Source organism: Lepidochelys olivacea (genome assembly GCF_965140295.1).
Source record: "Lepidochelys olivacea isolate rLepOli2 genome assembly, chromosome: 1".
Taxonomy (NCBI): domain Eukaryota; kingdom Metazoa; phylum Chordata; order Testudines; family Cheloniidae; genus Lepidochelys; species Lepidochelys olivacea.
Genome location: NC_140411.1, coordinates 340,745,642 through 340,764,325, shown reverse-complemented (window position 1 = coordinate 340,764,325; position 18,684 = coordinate 340,745,642). Strand labels below are relative to the sequence as shown.

At 41.8% G+C, this 18,684-nt stretch overlaps 1 protein-coding gene across 7 annotated transcripts in view; it reads right to left on the bottom strand.

The window, feature by feature from the left end:
- Positions 1-18,684, bottom strand: part of USP6NL (USP6 N-terminal like) — a gene marked incomplete at its 5' end in the record, with an annotated part of 224,119 nt that overhangs the window by 96,315 nt on the left and 109,120 nt on the right. For 5 of the 7 annotated variants that reach the window (XM_084617571.1, XM_084617570.1, XM_084617569.1 and 2 more), the window contains one exon: positions 16,487-16,569. The exons of the other annotated variants lie outside the window; for them this stretch is intronic. In XM_084617571.1, the coding sequence (XP_084473697.1) occupies positions 16,487-16,569 (83 nt within the window). The remainder of the gene's footprint in view (positions 1-16,486; positions 16,570-18,684) is intronic. 7 annotated transcript variants of the gene reach the window in all.

Here is an 18,684-nt window from a genome sequence, read left to right as displayed (position 1 = left end):
ACCTAGCCAAAGAGAAAAAGCAGAATTTCCAATATTTAGGACTTTTACATCACGGCTGGACAAAATATTAGTAATTATACCTTAGGGGAAAATGCCTGCATCGTCAGACATATTGACTAAGTTATCTAATAGAATCAAAAAGGTAAAAGAGAAAAAGATCTATGACACACAAAAGTCGTCAAAAGAGTGATACTTAGTATAAAAATACTATGATATTTAGCAGTAGGATATATTCTTGTTTTGTGTATGCAAACATGTCACCCTTTCCTAATAGCTTTCAAACCGATGTCCTATAATGTGAAATGAGCCAATAACAAAATATTCTAGAGCTGCTGATCTCCATTAAAGAATTAACTGACATTGTCATACATAAGGTAACTAAAACTACTAGTATAAATCAGAGTTTATCATATGAAATCTTACATGGGATGAGTTTTGATATTTATCACTGCATTAAATTATTGTAAACAGAATGTGTCAGAAAATAAAAACAGACCTTTAAAATGAACCAGAAGATACCAATTACTTTTACAAATAGGAATAAAACAATGCATTAATTTTACATTTGTTCAGCCCCATCTTTAAATTGTTCTACCCTTATATAGAGTACATCTAAATGTTAATTTTGTTTGTGTTTCTTTCCCACACACACACACCATTATTTTAAGTCCAGTGCTGAGCTCAGAACAAAAACCAAGATATCCTTTTGTATAACAAAACTAATTTGGAGGTGGGTAAGGAGGTAGCTTTGTGGATGTTTATGGAGAATGCCTCCCAAATAAGTAATGGGTAACATGGGTCAGTGCTGTGCATATCCACCTTTAAGTCCCTCCTCAAAACTCTTTGTTGCCATGACGCTACACAAAACTTGACAACAGTTAGACTGCTGGTGTGTATGACCAATGCTTATCAGCAATATGGCTTTGTACTGTCCTGTCTGTATCCATCTGCTGTCTCAGACTTTATGTAATGAGTGAAGAAATGGTACACAAAGTTATTGAGGATACCATAAGAAGAAAACATAAGGAAAATCCATCCTGAGACACAGATTTTCCTTCTCACTTAAGGTAGGCAGATAACTAGGGCCCTACCAAATTCACGGCCATGAAAAACATGTCACAGACCATGGAATCTCGTCTCCCCACCCGTGAAATTTGGTATTTTGTGTGCTTTTACCCTATACTATACAGGTTTCGTTGGGGAAGGGGGGGGAGACCAACATTTCTCAAATTAGGGGTCCTGACCAAAAAGGAAGTTGCAGGTGGGTCACAAGGTTATTTTAAGGGGTCACGGTATTGCCACCCTTACTTCTGTGCTGACTTGAGTGCTGGGCGGCATACCATACCATGCTACCCCTACTTTTGCACTGTTGCTGGCAGTGGCTCTGCCTTCAGAGCTGGGCTCCTGGCCAGAAGCCGTCACTCTCCAGCTGCTCAGCTCTGAAGGCAGTGCCGCCGCCAGCAGCAGCGCAGAAGTAAGCGTAGCCGTACCGCAACCCCCCCTCTCAATAACATTGCGACCTCTCCCACAACTCCTTTTTGGATCAGGACCCGTACAATTACAACACCGTGAAGTTTCAGATTTAAATAGCTGAAATCGTGAAAATTTACCCCCTTTTAAAATCTGATGACCGTGAAATTGACCAAAATGGACCGTGAATTTGGTAGGCCCTACAGATAACAGTAGAAAGAGGTGGAACAATGTCCTGAATGCTATCCTTCTGATCCTGAAGCAACTGGACATAGAGATACTAGCTATCATCCACAAGACGGTTAGGAACAGACTCAAACTTGACAAAGAAGGTGCTTTTGGAGGGGCAATAGTGACCATTAAAGAATTTTCCAAAGTAGCCAGAACTAGAATTCACCTTGCAGCACCCATTTCTCACCACCTTTCAGTCTACAACAAAATGCTGATTTCAGAAATGGGTGCAATACTACTGCAAAGGAAAGATGTGTGCCATATGCATTCAGAATCTTCAAACACAGAAGCTTAAAACAATTGTTTATTAAAAGGAAAGGATGTGTGATGCAGCTGTCATTATTCTATAAGAATGTAGATGTACAGATCAAAGCTCATCCTCCATTTTGGAAAGCAGGGTCCTGTACTACAAGAGGCATGGCTGAAGTTTACAGCATGTGCACTATTGCTATATTATGCAATATTTAAATAAAAATAATTGGTTGTTAAAATACAAAGTTATCCATATCTGAACACCATCATCACATCCAGAGGTTTGCACAATTTGAAAATGCCCTGAGTGACATTATTCTGCATGCTCCAGAGTTCAGAATTCAGTCAGACTTGCTGCTTAATTTTAAAACAGGAATGATAATAATTAAGAAAAAATGATACAGATGGTTTCGTGACCTGAAGCTTGTACATCTTCAAGAGTATTTGTATATTATACTGTTAGTTATGTTTTGTAATCCTTCTAAAATATGCAATAAAAATATTTTTTTTAAAAACTGCTGAATGCCTTTGAAATCACCAAAAATATCTTTTCTTGTATTAGTAAAATGAATCTTGAAATTTATTTTGACTTTCCATTACTAACCTAAGAAAAAAACTTCCACTATGCTCATTTTAAAAAAAGCTTGACTGCACAATAGGTTATAAAGGCCAAAAGGTTAATTGGAGCTGAATTTGCTTTTTAACAGCACTTCCCCTACAATTTCACCAGTGCTGATTAGCAATGCATAATTTCAGAGAGTAGAATCAATCTAGGGAAATGCATCACATATTATAAGGCAGAATTCATGGTACACTATGTAAGGTTGTGTTACAACTTTGATAATAATTCCCTATTCTCAGGAGTAAAAAAAAAACTTCGTAAGAAAATAAAATCTCTGCCAGTCAAACTCCCATATACAAGGCCTCAAAGAGAATTTACAAAAATAAATTAAAAATTAAGTTTTGAACTCTAAATTTGTTTGAGGGTCTGCCTGAGGCGGAGATTACTCGGATCTCCCAAGAGAAGTGGGAGTCAAGTCACTATCTTGACTGACAGGCCTGACCCTTCCTCACATGCAGATGAGAAGGAGGAAAACCCTGACAGAAAGCCTGGATGCGAGGCAGAAATACCAGTAATGTAACAAGATTTGAATTCATAATTAATCTTTGTAAACAACAAACATTTCACTGATATTTTTTAGTACACAGGCACAATTTGGTGCCACTTGAGTTCATTAATGCCTGGCTGGGCCCAGGAATTGAAGGATATTGGTTATGCCTCACCATAAACTATGGCTTTATCACATTTTCCAAAAACCTTACTTAATGTTAATACAGCTTTCCTAGTACACCAAGTTAATACAGCTTTGGTGTATGGGTTTTTCTATTTATTTCTACCTCCAAGATCAATTAAAGTTACAGTACTTCCATTTTTAATATTACTCAATGCAAAGCTGCAGCAGCCTGGTTTTCATCTTCAATTTATATTCTCCTGTAAATCTCTACTACTTTTATATGCCTCACTATAACACACAAAACATGTTTGACATCCAAATTCAAGTCAGTGAGACCAGCTGCATGAATAAGGGTTTGCAGGACCCAGGTCCATGATTGCTTTTGGAAGCCATGGTGTTATTCTGAGCTATGTAGAAGTGATCTTGGGAATGTATAAATGATGGAGCGATGGTATTAAAAGGAACTAATGTTTTAGGGACTAAAGACAATATTCCAACAAGGCCAATGCATAAATAAACTGAAATGAAAAGAAGAAAAAAACCAACATTATGCTTATCAAATGTTTCCTACTGACATTACATAGCTAGATTAAAAAAAAATCAATGCCTTCATTTGGAGGCATTTAATGGAGTATCTAACAGTTCTTGATTGAAATCCATTTTTTTGCTTCATTATTTTCATTTTTGCCGCCTGCTGCAAAAATGCATTAGGCAACTAATAAAAATTCAACACACATAAAGAATACAGTTTGATGGGGAAAAAAATGGGTACACATCAGTCTCTTAGTGAGAGAAAAAGTACTGATCTCTGCTGCCTGATGTATGCCCCAGGCAAAGCAATAATCTCCAGCATTAGCAAACTATTCTGAAACATGTTCAGTATTTTAACAGACTCTTAGAATAAAGAGAATAAAACTATGAGCCAAAAGCTCAGCTGTTGTAAACTGGTACAGCTCCACTGAAATCAATACTTGAACTAAATAGAGCTGCCTCAGTTTACAAAAGCTGAGAATCTGGTCCAAGGACCTAAATTTCAATGTTCCAATACCAAATGATAGACTTCTAATTTTAAAAAAAGTTTGTACAAATGTGCACTTTCCAGAATCAGCCCCAAACAATGCTTGACTCCAACACCTTGGTGCTACTTGCAGTCATGGGCGGCAGGTACTGAAGGCCAGGGTAGGCTAAGCCTCCCCTAACCCATGCTGTGGCCCCGCCTTCAGTCCCCCTCTCCCATGAAGCCAGCAACCTGGAGCTCAGGGCTTGGGCCAGCTTGGGCTGGGACTCCTCCGGCCATGGGGCACTCGGGGCTCTGGTCATGGCAAGAGGGGGGTTTGGGGCTCCAGCAGGTGGGGGCGGGGCCTTGGGCAGAAGGGGCAGGGCCAGGGGGTTAGCCTCCCCAAGGGGGGAGTTCACCCGCCACCCATGCTTGCAGAACAAATATAGTGGTCTCTGCCCTGCAGCGTTATACTTCAATTTCAGACACGACAATGGGTGACAGCAACAAAGTGAGAGATGGGGTGAGGAAAAAAACAAGTTAAGGGACGCTTAAAGCAGGTAAGATTAAGTTTATTATTACTTGTCTTGATAGTTTTCTTTTTAAAAACTGTAAATTGATAGAGAAATCTTCATATTGCTACAGTATATTTTTGACCAACAGATTTTGAGAGTCAAGTCTTGACCAATATCTATCCCAGAATTCCAAGTAATTGTTGCCTTTGGCAGCTCTCTTAAAAAAAAAATACTACACATCCTTCACAGATGATAGAGCTACAGAAAGAGGAGACAAAGATATACACAATTCTGCAGTGGATAATATAGATCTCCGTAGCTGATTAAACAAAGGAAATACAGGTGTATAATTTGAGACCTATTGCTTAATCACTGTATACCAGATGAGCAACTAAAGTAATTAGCTCTGACTGGTGCCAAATAAAGTATCCAAGCATACTTCAGATGACTGAGGCTGCTTAATCTTGCAAGGGGATGTCTTTCAGTGACTTGGTAGGTGAGCGAATATCTTTTATTGGACCAATTTGTGTGGGTGAGTCACAAGATTTCAAGCTGACCCAGAGCTCTTCTTAAGGTCATATTTCAGTGACACGGTGATTTCCATATGGAGGAGTGTGAAGGCTCTGGCTGCATGTTGCCAGGGACATGCCTGATTGGAGAAATAAGCAAGGAAGTGTGCTTTTTGCTGTCCTACAGCAAAAGCTTATCTACAGGCTATGCCCCTTCCACCCTAGGAAGCTGCTGAGGCTGCTGTATTCATATTAGTCTTTAGTTCTCCCCTGATGCTGAATAGCCTGAAGATTAGGAAGTGCAGGTGTCACCTTATGCAAAAGCCACTGATCTTCAGGGCCACCAAATGCTGCCTCTCCTACATCTGTCCTATGTTTTGGGAACATGCACTAGCTCTAGAAAGATGTAGTTGCACACGAGACATGCAAATATTGGACGTATAGGCTCCTTTGAAAATCCCAGCTTAAGGCACTGAAGTAAGGATACAAGCAGGAAAAATTGTACAAGGTGTTACACACACCTATCAGAGGATGCGGAAGAGGTAGTATAAACCTTAACGATAGGTATACCTGGCAGTCCACTATAATGATGCATTGTTTTGTGTGAGCAACAGTAGGGGCTCATGTAAAGACTATACTAAAATGTATTTGCACAAGGGGATAAAGTTGGGGTTGTGTGTTCCACTTTAATTTTGACATTTCTTGACTCTGAATGCTTAACTGTGCAACCTTAACATTGCCTTACTGTAGTTTTAAAATACAACTTGCAAACGGAACTCCAGCTAGCTAACAGGAAGATGATGTGTGAATTTGAACACAACAAAGATCTTAGTAAGAAAGAGTTAAGACAGAAGACGTTCTTCACTGGAGTTCTGCTAACATCAAAAATAAAATGTTTCCACTTCTGAACAAATATTTTACCTCTTAATAAAAACAAGCACGAAGGCCTGAAAAATGAACAATTAAGGAATTCAGCAAGTTCCAAATGGCATACAAATCAGTCATCAGACCTTTAAAATCAGGCATTCTTCAAACTGCTCCCACTACATGCATTGTAGGATGTAAAAATCATCAGACTCCAATAGTGATCTTCATAGTACTTGCTAGTGCTCCACAAACAACAGGCTGGTCACATGGTTCTTGTTTCCAGCTGCTAAAATTCATTAACAAATCAGCTAAAATAATAAAGGTAAAATCCTGGCTCCAAGGACATCAACAGAAGTTCTGCCATTGACTTCAAAGTAACCAGGATTTCACCTTAAATTCTTTTCTAAAATTACTTACCCATGCATTGTAAATGGGAGAGGAAGCATCAACAAGATAAACTCTCTATATTAAGGCAAAGTCCACGATATGAAAGTTTGAAAACACTTGCTGGTGGCTAGTTGATGAGACATGGTAGATTGATTTGAAGGCTGTCATCTCCTTGGGGGCCACCGTTTCTGGCCTCGTAGCTCATATTACCTGTGTGTCTGCGTATATGGTGTGGACCGGAATCTTTGAGGGTTGTAATATCTGCCTTGTCGTCTTTTTGTCCTAGGAGATACACAGGGACTTCAGAGTCACCCTCAAGTCCTTGAGGGTGTACAGAGACTCATCCATTTTGGCGCCGAAAAGTTTGGGCTCTTCCCAAGGCAGATCCTCCACTGTTCCTTGTACCTCCTTGGGGAAGCCAGAGAGATGCAGCCAAGATGCCCTTCTCATTACGATCGCAGAGGCAGTAGATAGTGCTGCTGTATCTGCAGAACGTACAGAAGCTTGCAGTGCTGTCCTGGAGATCATAGGTGCCGACTCCGTGGGTGCTCCCGGGGCTGGAGCACCCAGAGGGAAAAATTAGTGGGTGCTCTACACCCACCAGCAGCCAAGCTTCCCGTCCCCCCTCACCTCCTCCTCCGCCTCTGCCCCTGAGCATGCTGTGTCCCCGCTCCTCCGGCTACCTCCCAGCGCTTGCTGCCACCAAACAGCTCTAGCAAGCTCCGGGAGGGAAGGGGAGGAGCGGGAATGTGGCACACTCAGGGGAGGAGGCGGAGGAGGAGGTGGGGCTGGGGCAGGGATTTGGGGAAGGAGTAGAATAGGGGCAGGTAGGGGGCAGAGTTGGGGCGGGGGTCACCCGGCAGTATAACTGGCAGGCTGAAGTTTCACACAAACACTCAGGGTGTGGCTTGCATGCTGGAAGGAAGTTTGTGAGCAGCCCAGGTGGGAGCTATACAGCAAGGCATTGTAAGGCATCCAAGGTTGCAAGGCAGGGGTGACAGCCCCACCCTAGTCTGGATTCTGCTGCAGTATATCACACTCTCCTCATATGGTCCATGCCCTTCATAATTTTTGTTGCTCTTCTCTGTATCTTTGCCAATTCTAACTGAGCTAGGGCAACCAGAACTTATGCAGTATTCAGTATGAGGGACCATGGATTTATATACTGAGATAAGACAACAGAAAATATAATACATCCCTTTCCTAATGGTTCCTAGCATACTGTTAGCTTTTTTGACTGCCACTGCACATTGATTTTGTAACCTCTGTGATTTTTGCCACCTCACTATTTATCCTTTTTTCCAGATTATTTATTAATATGCTGCATAGCAAAGGTCCCAGTGCTGGCCCTTGAGAGACCCTGCTATTTACCTTTCTCCATGGTGAAAATTACCATTTATTCCTACTCTTTGTTTTCAATCTTGTAACCAGTTACTGATCCATGAGAGGACCTTGCCTCTGATCCCATGACTGCTTAAGTTTCCTTAAGAGCCTTTGGTGAAAGACCTTGTCAAAGACTTTCTGAAAGTTCAAGTACAATATATCCACTGGATCACCCTTGTCCACATGCTCGTTGACAAACTCAAAGAATTCTAATACTCTGGTGAGGCATGATTTCCCTTTAAAAAAGTCACATTGCTCTTGTCTTACATGTGTGATAATTCTGTTCTTTACTGTAGTTTCAACCCATTTACCTGGTGCTTAAGTTATGCTTACCATCCTGTAATTGTCAGGGTCACTTTTGGAACCTTTTTATTTAAAAAAAAAAGTTACATTAGCTATCCTCCAGTCATCTGGTACTGAGGTCGACTTAAGCGATAGCTTACATTCCACAGTTAGTAGCTCTTCAATTTCATATTTGAGTTCCTTCAGAACTTTAGGGTGAATACCAGCTGCTCTTGATGACTTCTTACTGTTTAATTTATCAATTTGTTCCAAAAACTCCTCTACTGGCACCTCAATCTGGAACAGTTCCTCAGATTTGTCTCCTAAAATGAATCGGTCTAGTGGGAGAATCTTCCTCACACTCTCTGCAATGAAAACCGATGCAATACATTTAGCTTCTCCACAACAGCCTTGTTTTCTCTGAGTGCTCCTTTAGCACCTTGATTGTACAGTGGCCCCACAGATTGTTTGGCTGCTGATAAACTTAAAAAAAATTGCTGTTAGTTTATATTTTTTGCTAGTTTCTCTTCAAATTCTTTTTTGGCCTGACTACTTATATTTTTACACTTGATTTGCCAGAGTTTATGCTCCTTTCTATTCTCTTCACTAGGATATGACTTCCAATTTTTAAAGGATGCCTTTTTGCTTTTAACTGCCTTTTACTCTGCTGCTTAGCCACGGTGGTTTGAGGGGGAGGGTCCTCTGTTTTGCTTTAGTTTTTTTTATTTTTATTTGGGGTATAAGTTTAGTTTGAGTCTCTATTACAGTGTTTTGAAACAGTTTCCATACAGCTTGAAGGCATTTCAATCTGTGACTATTTCTTTTACCACTTCCCCTGGAGTCTATTCTGCAACCTAGTATATCTGTCAGCAGGCTTTTCTGGATATTCAGCTTAAAAATTTCCCTTTATTAATATCATACTGTTAATCCTTATTACTGTACTGCCTTGTACTTTTCTGAGAACACTGCCCCATTTATGGCCCTTATTGCCTTAATTTACCAGCAATTTATTTTGACCATTCATTTTTAAAAAACATTTTAATAACTGGGCCACACCAATTTCTTTTCAATATCCAGCAATTTCAATAGTACATCCAAAATTCATCAAAAGAATTACAAAACGGAAAATAACATTAATGTGAATAATTTGAATAGTTTTCCTGAGGCAGTAATTATTAAAAATGGAATAGTATGCATTAGATGCAGGCAGTATTAGACACTGTAAACAACAAATTATCACTGTAATAATCATTGGAACTGACCAAAGTTTCACAATTCATATTTCACTGTGGTTTTAAATTACAGTTAGTATCAAGGTTAGGAATTCACCTTGAAATGAAATCTCACTTTTGTACTATTTTTGTTGTCCTTGTAGAACACTGTATATGGAGGCTCCAATGTCAGGGCTTTACGCTCTGACACTGGTATCATGGATATTAACGCCACAAGGAATGCGACCTTCCATGACAGGTGGGAGAGGGAGCAGGAGCCCATCGGCTGAAAGGGTGGGCCCGTGAGCCTAGAAAGAACCAAGTTAAGGTCCCACTGCACGACAGGAGCCCGGGCCAGTGGTAAGAGTCTCTCAAGCCCTCTCAGGAATCAGACCAACATGTTGTGTGAAAACACCATCTGAGCTTGGATTGGCAGATGAAAAGTGGAGATAGCCATCAAGGTCCATTCTGATGGAAGAAGGCCAGCCCCTGGTTAAGATGGAGCAGGTAATCTTAGATAAATTGTAAAGAGGAGTGCATTGGAGAGACGCTATACTCAGATGTCCAGTGGGAGAACCTCATCCATTTGGCTAGGTACTGGAAGGCTTCCTGCTTTCCAAGAGAATGTGCTGGACCTTGTTAGAGCAGGCCGGTTCCTCCAAGTTCAACCATGCAGCATCCATGCCATGAGGTGGAGGGGGGTGAGGCTGGGGTGTAGGAGATGGCCTGTGATCCTGCGAAAGCAGATCCAGTCGGTCAGGAAGGGGCTGAGGCAACCAGTATGACTTGGGCCTTGTCTCCCTTGACCTTTGACAGGACTCTGTTGATGAGCGGAATTGGCAGGAACGCATACATCAGACCCCTTGACCATGACAAGAGGAAGGAGTCGGAGAGGGAGTCTTTGCCCAGACCTTGTAGGGAACCAAAGCAATGACATTTCCTGTTCTGTCTGGATGTGAACAGGTCCACTTGGGGAGTTCCCCACCTCTGGAAGAGGGTCCATGCTACCTCCGGATGGAGCGACCACTTGTGGTAAGAGGAAAATAATCTGCTGAGGCAATCTGATAGTGTATTCCTTATGCCGGGGAGGTGACAGGCCTCCAGCTGGATTGCGTGGTTGATGCAGAAATGCCACAGTCGGAGTGCCTCTTGCCAAAGGGCCAACGAGTGTGCTCCCCTCTTGCCTGTTGATGTAGAACATCCAGGCCATATTGTCCATCCCCACTCTCACCACCTTGCCTGCCAGGTGCGGTAGAAAGACTCTGCAGGCCAAACGTACTGCTCTGATTTCCTTGATGTTTATGTGCAATGTCATCTCCTCTGGGAATCACATGCCCTGGGTCTGGAGATTGCTGAGATGCGCTCCCCAGCCTAGGTCTGAGGTGTCCCATATCAATCGATGGAGTGACGAAGGTCATCGAATGGAACTCCATTCCAGGACCACCCTGGGGTCGGGTCCACCATTGCAGCGAGGTAAGTGTCATCGGTGGGATGGTAATGATCTTTTCCAGGTGATCTCTGGACTGGGAATAGACTGTCGCTAGCCACTGCTGTAAGAGCCACATCTGGAGCCTGGCATGGCCGACAACATATGTACATGCTGCCATGTGGCCCAGCAGGTGCAGGCAAACCCGGTCGTGGTCAGGGGAATGCAACCCGAGTCCACCAATGCTTGGAACCTCTCCTGCAGTAGAAATGTTCTGGTGCAGATGGAGTCGAGCACCGCTGAACTCAATCCTCTACACCAGAACGAACCGTCGACTTTTTGCCGTTTACCAGCTAGCCCAGGGATGGGCACATGGCCTGCAGCACCGCAACATTCCTCTGAACTTGGGACCTAGAGCGGCCTTTGACGAGCCAGTCGTCAAGGTATAGGCAGATCTAGATACCTCAATGTCTGAGTTAAGCAGCTACTACTGACATGCACTTGGTGAACACCCTCAGTGCTGTCGCAAGACCGAATGGGAAGACCGCGAACTGATAGTGGTTGGGTCCCACCATGAAACGTAGGAAGCGTCTGTGACCTTGAAAGATCGCTATGTGGAAATATGCGTCCTTCAAGTCGAGGGCAACATACCAGTCCCCGGATCCAGGGCGGGGATGATGGAGGCCAGGGAACTTCAGCTTCTTTAGGTATTAGTTGAGATCTTGCAGGTCCAGGCTGGGCCGTAGACCGCCCTTAGCTTTTGGGATTAAAAAGTACCGGGCATAGAACTCCTTGTTCCTGTACTCACGAGGAACCTTTTCGACTGCACCCAGCTGCAGCAACCCTTCTACTTCCTGCATAAGAAGACTTTCGTGAGAGGGGTCCCTGAAGAGGGACTGGGAAAGGGGTTGCGGGGTAGAAAGAAACTGGAGGGTGTAACCCTGCACTACAGTATTGAGGACGCAGCAGTCCAAAGTTACAGTGGTCCATGTGCGGAGGAAAAAAGAAAGGCAGTCGGAAAACAGCAGGAAAGACGGATCCGGGGTATAGTCTGGTAGGTTGCCCTCGAGCGCACCCTCAAATCACTTGCTGGCCCTCCTGCTTATTGCAGGTTGGGCCCAATTGGGCAGAGGGTGGAGACGGGTGGCTCGGACAGCACTTGTAGCCTCTACTCTTCTTATGGGGCATCTCCTGCTGGGGTTGGCTTCCTTGATCCTGAGATAGCTACAGTTTGAACTGCTTACGGGCTGGACTGGGGACATACAGCCCTAAAATTTTCAGGGTAGTGCTTGAGTCTTTCAGTCCATGCAGCTTACTGTCCATCTGTTCTGCAAACAGGGCCTGGCCCTCGAAGGCGAGTTCATGCATCAACTGCTTACCCTCAGTCGACAGACCCGAGAAGAGCAGCCAGGATGTCCTCAGTATCAAAATGGCCAAGGCCATGGTGCAAGCTGCAGAGTCTGCCGTGCCCGAAGCTGCTGGGAAGGCTGCTCTGGCCACCCCCATGCCCTCTTCAAGGATCACCCAGAACTTTTTCCTGGACCCTTTGGGCAGCGAGACCTTTAATTTGGCCATGGTCTGTCACATGTTGTAGTCGTAGCAGCCAAGGAGGTCTTGGTGATTGGCCCCTCTCAACTGAAGGCTGGAAGACTAATAAATTTTTCACCCAAATAGATCAAGTCTCCGAGTCTTTATTCTTAAACTTTTCTGCCCATCAGCAGCCAGCTCAGTCGAAGGTGTACATCCACAGAAGGATGATAAAACAGGATGCAGACTTCTAATGAGGAGGAGGAATGAAAAATACAAACTATGGATGATAATCAAGGCCCACTGAAGTCTGTTACTCGTGAGACCTAATCTTGTGATAAGTTCCCTACATTCTGCGCATTTCTCTGCATCAGACAGAAATTCTGCAGCAGTTTAAACTTTTAAGTTTTAAATAAAATGAAGATTAAATATACAATCACTACAGATTTCCCTATATTTTTTATTTTGATGTCTCGTTGAATTTTACACTTCCCCACATTTCCAATTTTCTATATTCTACATTTTTTTTATTTCACAATTCAAGGACATTATAAATGCTGTCAGGAAAAGTCAGTCTTTAAACTGGGTAAGGAACAGTTGGGAAGACAAAAACCTTCAGATAAGCTTGTTCCCATAAAACTATCAACCAGTGAAATTGTTAATGCAGACTTTTGTTACCTTTAGATTTCAGAGTTAACGGTAAATTGAAAAGAATGGGGCAGTTCACATCTCTTGGGGCCATTGTTACAGGCTTTCTATAAACTGCATTATGACTACACTGTACATATTTTCAAGGTTATCTTTACAACCATAAAGCTAGAGTTCTTTTTTTCCTTATATGAAAGCTTACAACCTGAATCACAATTCTTTGGCAAAGGGATAAATTCTGATGCTTCAGTACTGCAAAAGATACAAGACCGTGACCACAATTAAAAAGTGAACCCAGTGTAAATTGGCTTTCCCACAAAGGGAGTTTGACATTCCTGTTTTGAGTATATTCTTCTTCGGGCAGTATGGCACATCTCAGAATAACATAAATGTCATCTAGAATGAGTTCTAGGTTCGAGAATCATGGAGCTGCAGGGATGGCACTCAAGTGAACTTTCATTCTCAAGGATTAATGCATAAGTAGACAGATACTAGGTCTCTTCACAAATTACACAGACCTAAGATCTTTGCTAATTTATACAGTCTGTGTATTATAAATCTTTCAATTTCCATCCCAGAGAGTTGAGTACACAGGGACTGGATTTTGTACAGTACTATGTACCAATGAATAGATCATATTTCCTCTCCAATATTGACATTAATGATTAAGATACAGGACTAGGGTCATGAGATCTGAGTTTCCAGAACACTGACTAGCTGAACAGAAAAAAGAATTCTAGTAGAAGTGAGGGGTTGAGTGACCTTCAAAAGTTAGTCAAGAAAGAGAGGGTTATTCACGTAGCAAGCATTAACAATCAACTTAAAGGAGTAGTTCATAAGCGATGCCTAACTGTAGAATCTGTTTGTAAATTTCCAGCAGTTTGATTCAGCTCTTCTTAAAGTCAATGGGAAACTTTTTCCATGACCTCAGTGATCTTTGATCTAGGCCCTAGGAAAGCAACAAGAAATAATTTTTCTTTCGCGCCACCCATGTATGTGTGTTTCTCTTTTTACCCAAAATACATGCAATGTAACAATAGTAGTTTATAAAGTACACCATCTTTCATCCCACTTGACTCAAAAACACTTTATAAACCAGATATGCAAGAATCAATTCACCCAACTCTGGAATAATGAAGCAATTCACCCACCACTAATGAAGCAAAACCACCCCCAAGGCAAAATTTGACAGCTAATTAACAGCTTGTAACAACATAGAACAGTATGGTCAGGAAGTGAGGAAGAATGCTATGAGAACATATTTATTAGGTCTTTTAAATAATGTCTTCACCAGCCAGCAAACCATCTAGACTTCCCAATTTCTGAACTATTTTTTTTTTTTTTTTAACACCGTTGGACAAATTTTCCATGAAACGCTAAGGCCTAGTCCATGCTATAAAGTTAGGTTGACATAAGTCACCTACATGAACTTATTTGTGCATGTGTCTATGCTCAAATTTGTCTCCAGCTGACAAATACCCTGCTACAGCGACACAGTGAAACCACATCCTGAACAGCGTAGAGCTATGGTCAACCTATGCAGAACACTGAGGAGGAAGAGAAAGAAGAGGATTAGGGAGGACACATTCTGTGAGATCCCATAAACCAGTGCTGCGTCAGACCGCGAACAAAGGGCTTGGTGGGGCAATATGACTGACTGCATGGAGAACCAGTCAGTGCTTGTTTCTCAGTGAAGTGCCATGTACGGACTGGTTTGCAGCTGCTCCAGGAACACCACCAATAGCCTTGAATTGTTTGTCTCTATGTCCCTCAGCAAACTGACCTAGAAGAAATCCTCACATCCCTCATTATTGCAGTACATTCTGCAGGTCTGCAAACACAGGAGAATCATGAATCCTGTATTTGCAATGTTCACGAGAATACTGCAAAGCTCTGTGGCCTCCATGCTTCTGTCAGAGATTGCAGAGACAGAAAAGTGCCATGTGGATTTGTGGGATTTTTTTTTTTTAAAGGCATGAAAATTATGGAGTATGAATGGTATTCTGAGATGGAAAAAGCTGCATGCTTGGAACTTGACCCCTAGCTCCCAGAAATTCCTGGGCAAGTCATTTCTATCCCACAACACGTGGAAAAAATTTCCCAAAAAGCACTGTACCCAATGGTGGTATGTGGCACACTGGGACATTTACCCATGATGCACCACAGTTTGCATTGACACAAGCACCCCTGGTGAGTACACCAGCACCAACACAAGCAGCCAAGTATGCAAAAGCCCAAGCGATATAAAATCTTCAGTGGCTGTATGCCAACATAACTTGCATCCACCACAGTTTGTAGTGTAGACATGGCCTAAAAATGCTGAAGAATCCTGACTGGCTAGTAGAAAGGTTAGCAAATCATTCAGTGCTGTTCAGTATCTGTAAATTGGTCTTCTAATAATATACTCTTACATCCATCTAAAGGCACTAATGGAACACAGGCAGCTTTGGTAAAGACATTTCCAGGTCTTGAGGCTTATTTATGTCCTGATCCAGTCCTCTATGAAGTCAATGTTAACTGACAATGTTAACAGACTGTCATGACTGTGTTACTGTATACAGAAAAGTGAAGAAATACCAATCTTCCCTCTGCCTCCTTTTGTACATTTCTTATACTGGTCTTTACTTACAATATCACATACTACAATTTAATCCTGTATTTTAATTTAATTTTTTTAATAAATAGTATGTGATCAAGTCTATATTGGAATGCACCAGGAGTGCACACAATCTGGATTCTGGCATTTCCTGATTTTGAGTGCTTAATTATGAAATTTTAGGCCCCATCCCTGCAAAGACTTATGCTCAAGCTTAACTTTACACAATATGAACAGTCCCAATAACTTTAATGGGACTAGTCAGTGAATAACCTGAACCATAGGCATATGTCTTTGCAGAGTCAGGATCTTCCTTTATTAGTGTAGAATTTTGTATGGAATTTCCTACGCTTTTTAAAATGAAAAAGATGGAAAAATTAGTAAAAACATAAAAAGAAGCTTCCCTCTCTAGGGCTTCAAAACTTCTGATCTTCACTTTTCAAGTATTTTATATGTATATTACAATTTTAATTTTAGAGAGACAAACTAGGTGAAGTAATATCTTATCAGACCAACTTCCATTGGTGAGAGAGAAATTTTTGCACTTACACGGAGCTTTTTTCTTCAAGTCTCTAATATTCTTAGACTAACATGGCTACAATAACATTGCAAATTTTAATTGTAATTCAAAAAATACAAATAACTTATCAAATCTTAATTCAGATGCACTGTAACTAAATACAACATTCACACCCAAATAAAATAGTCCAAAACCTTTCTATTCCCAACAACCGATCAATTTCAATCATAGAATGAAAAAAGCTGGGAATACACAGAAAAACCACAATGCAAGACCATTTAAAATGTATACATTAAATGTAATTCTGTTCTCACAGCAGTTCTATTACAACTACGCAATCAATACTTTCACCAATTAGGCATACAACTTATTAGTATTTTTTGATGTAACAAACTTTTAATCTTATTTCCTTTTCAAACTAGCAACTTACTGTAGAAAACCAAATCTATCTGTGACTTTGTAAAGAAGGTAGTCTGCATCTTCCCAAGGTTCAATCTGGGCACCCTCTCGTCCCTAAAAAGAGAAAGGGAGGCAACAATGAAGGCTTATGGCACCACATAGCAAGCTGATCTAAAACTTAAAAAGACAGGACATGAGTTCTGTAGTTAAAGGCATATTCTATATCTGTCCCCCAGAACACCACAACAGAACTCCCAACCTGACCTACAAAGGATGAGAAAGCTCCACAACCATCCCACCAACTTAACTCTTGTAAACAGTATTTCCACTGCACAAGAGTTCATCAGGTTGTCTTTTTCATACAACCCTTAAGGTCACTGGTGGAGTTGGAGTGCAATGTGGTAAAAGAAGAACAGATGAGTAGTGAGGAACAATATTTTAAAAGGCTTTGAAGGACAAGATGTGTCTTTAACTTGATGTGGTGGACAAGGGAGAGCTAGTGGAGAGATTAAAAAGGGAGGGAATGATATGGACTGATCAACAGGGAAAAATTATTTTAGCAGCTGCATTTTGTAGAATGGGTGGGAGTAATATGTTTGTCACAGAGGTCTGAGGAAGTGGTGGAGGTGGCGGAAGTCGTGAAGATGGGAGATCATGCAGCATTTTAGCTGTATGGGCGGAAAGAAAATGATGAGTCTTAGACATATGTGAATGAAGAGCAGCCACATTTAGATACTGTCTGCATATGAGGAGTGAGAGGGAGGCGACGAAGATTTCCCCAAGGTTACATACAAGCCTGAGTGATACAGAAGATGGCAATTTCTAATGATAAATCAAAGCTGATGAGAGTGTATGCACACACATCCTTGTTGTTCATGACAGGTGCCATTCTGACAGCCAGTATGCCTCAGCACTCACTTGCCCAGGCCTCCTCCATGGGTAAGGCCAGTCTTTGATGCCTATACATTCAATAACCCCTGTGATAAAGGTGCTGGAAACGGTCTCCATTAGCGCCAGCTGTGATAGCTAATTTTATAAGAATTCTTGTCTCCCAGAATATTGAATGGACCACCAGAATCATGGTAGAGCTGGAAGTGCAGGGGTTTGGGGTGCACTCGCAGAGTTGTGGAGAGAATGGGGAGCTGGAATGCAGGGGTCTGGAGCGGACTGGCAGGGTTGAGATGCAGGAAGCTTGAAGTCCACTGACGCTGTGGGGTGCAGGAGTTGTGGTACACTGGCAGAGTGTTTGGTGCAGGAAGATTAGGGTGCAGGAAGGTTGGGGTACACTGGAAGAGCTAGGGAGTGTGCCCCCACCCTCTCTTGCCTCCTACATCATCCCCATTTATCTCCCTCCTGATAGCCACCTCCCCTTGCTTGAACCCCAAATCTCTATTCCCCTAACCCCCCACTTCTTCATCCCCTAATGCCCCTCCCCTCCCAGGATGTATTACATATCCAAATTTCCCTTCCCACTGGAAGACTTCAATTACATTCCCCACAAAATAAAACTGCCACTCCTGACTCACAAATTGTAGCAACCTCCAGCTGCTCAGTTTAAAAAAAAAACAACTGCTTTTGTCTTAGGTGGGGGCTTGTGATTAACTTATCCTTAATTATATTAATTGACGGGTAAGTTCACAGCCATCGTGATTCATCCAATCATTAACGTGTCTCAGTACAAGACAGCACTAGGAAACAATTTTTGAAAGTGCCTGCAATTCAGGAACTCCTTGGCTGAATGACTGCGAATTTGAATTCCTAATGCTGTCCTGTCCCCTGCTCCCCATGAGGGGCACTAAATTTCAGTGTAATACAAGTAACTATTCAGATTTTAGAGTGCTTACAAGAATCAAGTTTTAAAGCTTATAAAATGGCAAGAACATTAACCTTCTAGCTGATTTTCTGTATTGATGCATGCATAATATTAAAAATTTATATTTTCTTAAATACTGTTTTCAGCATGGGTACCCAAAGATTTAGTGCACTACCTTGGGTAAAATGTGACAGATTAGAACCATTTTGACCTGCTGGGTTCCTTGTCATCATATCAACAGTTTGACCTCTAGCTCTGTACAATGAAAATAAAGTAAAATAAAATATATATTGAAAAAAAACAGACACACACACACACACCACTTAGCCATTTTTTTAAGTTTCTATTTTGTTCTGAGCTTACATATCTGGAACCCCTGGCTCAAATGACTCCACATTTAAGTCATTAATGCTAGC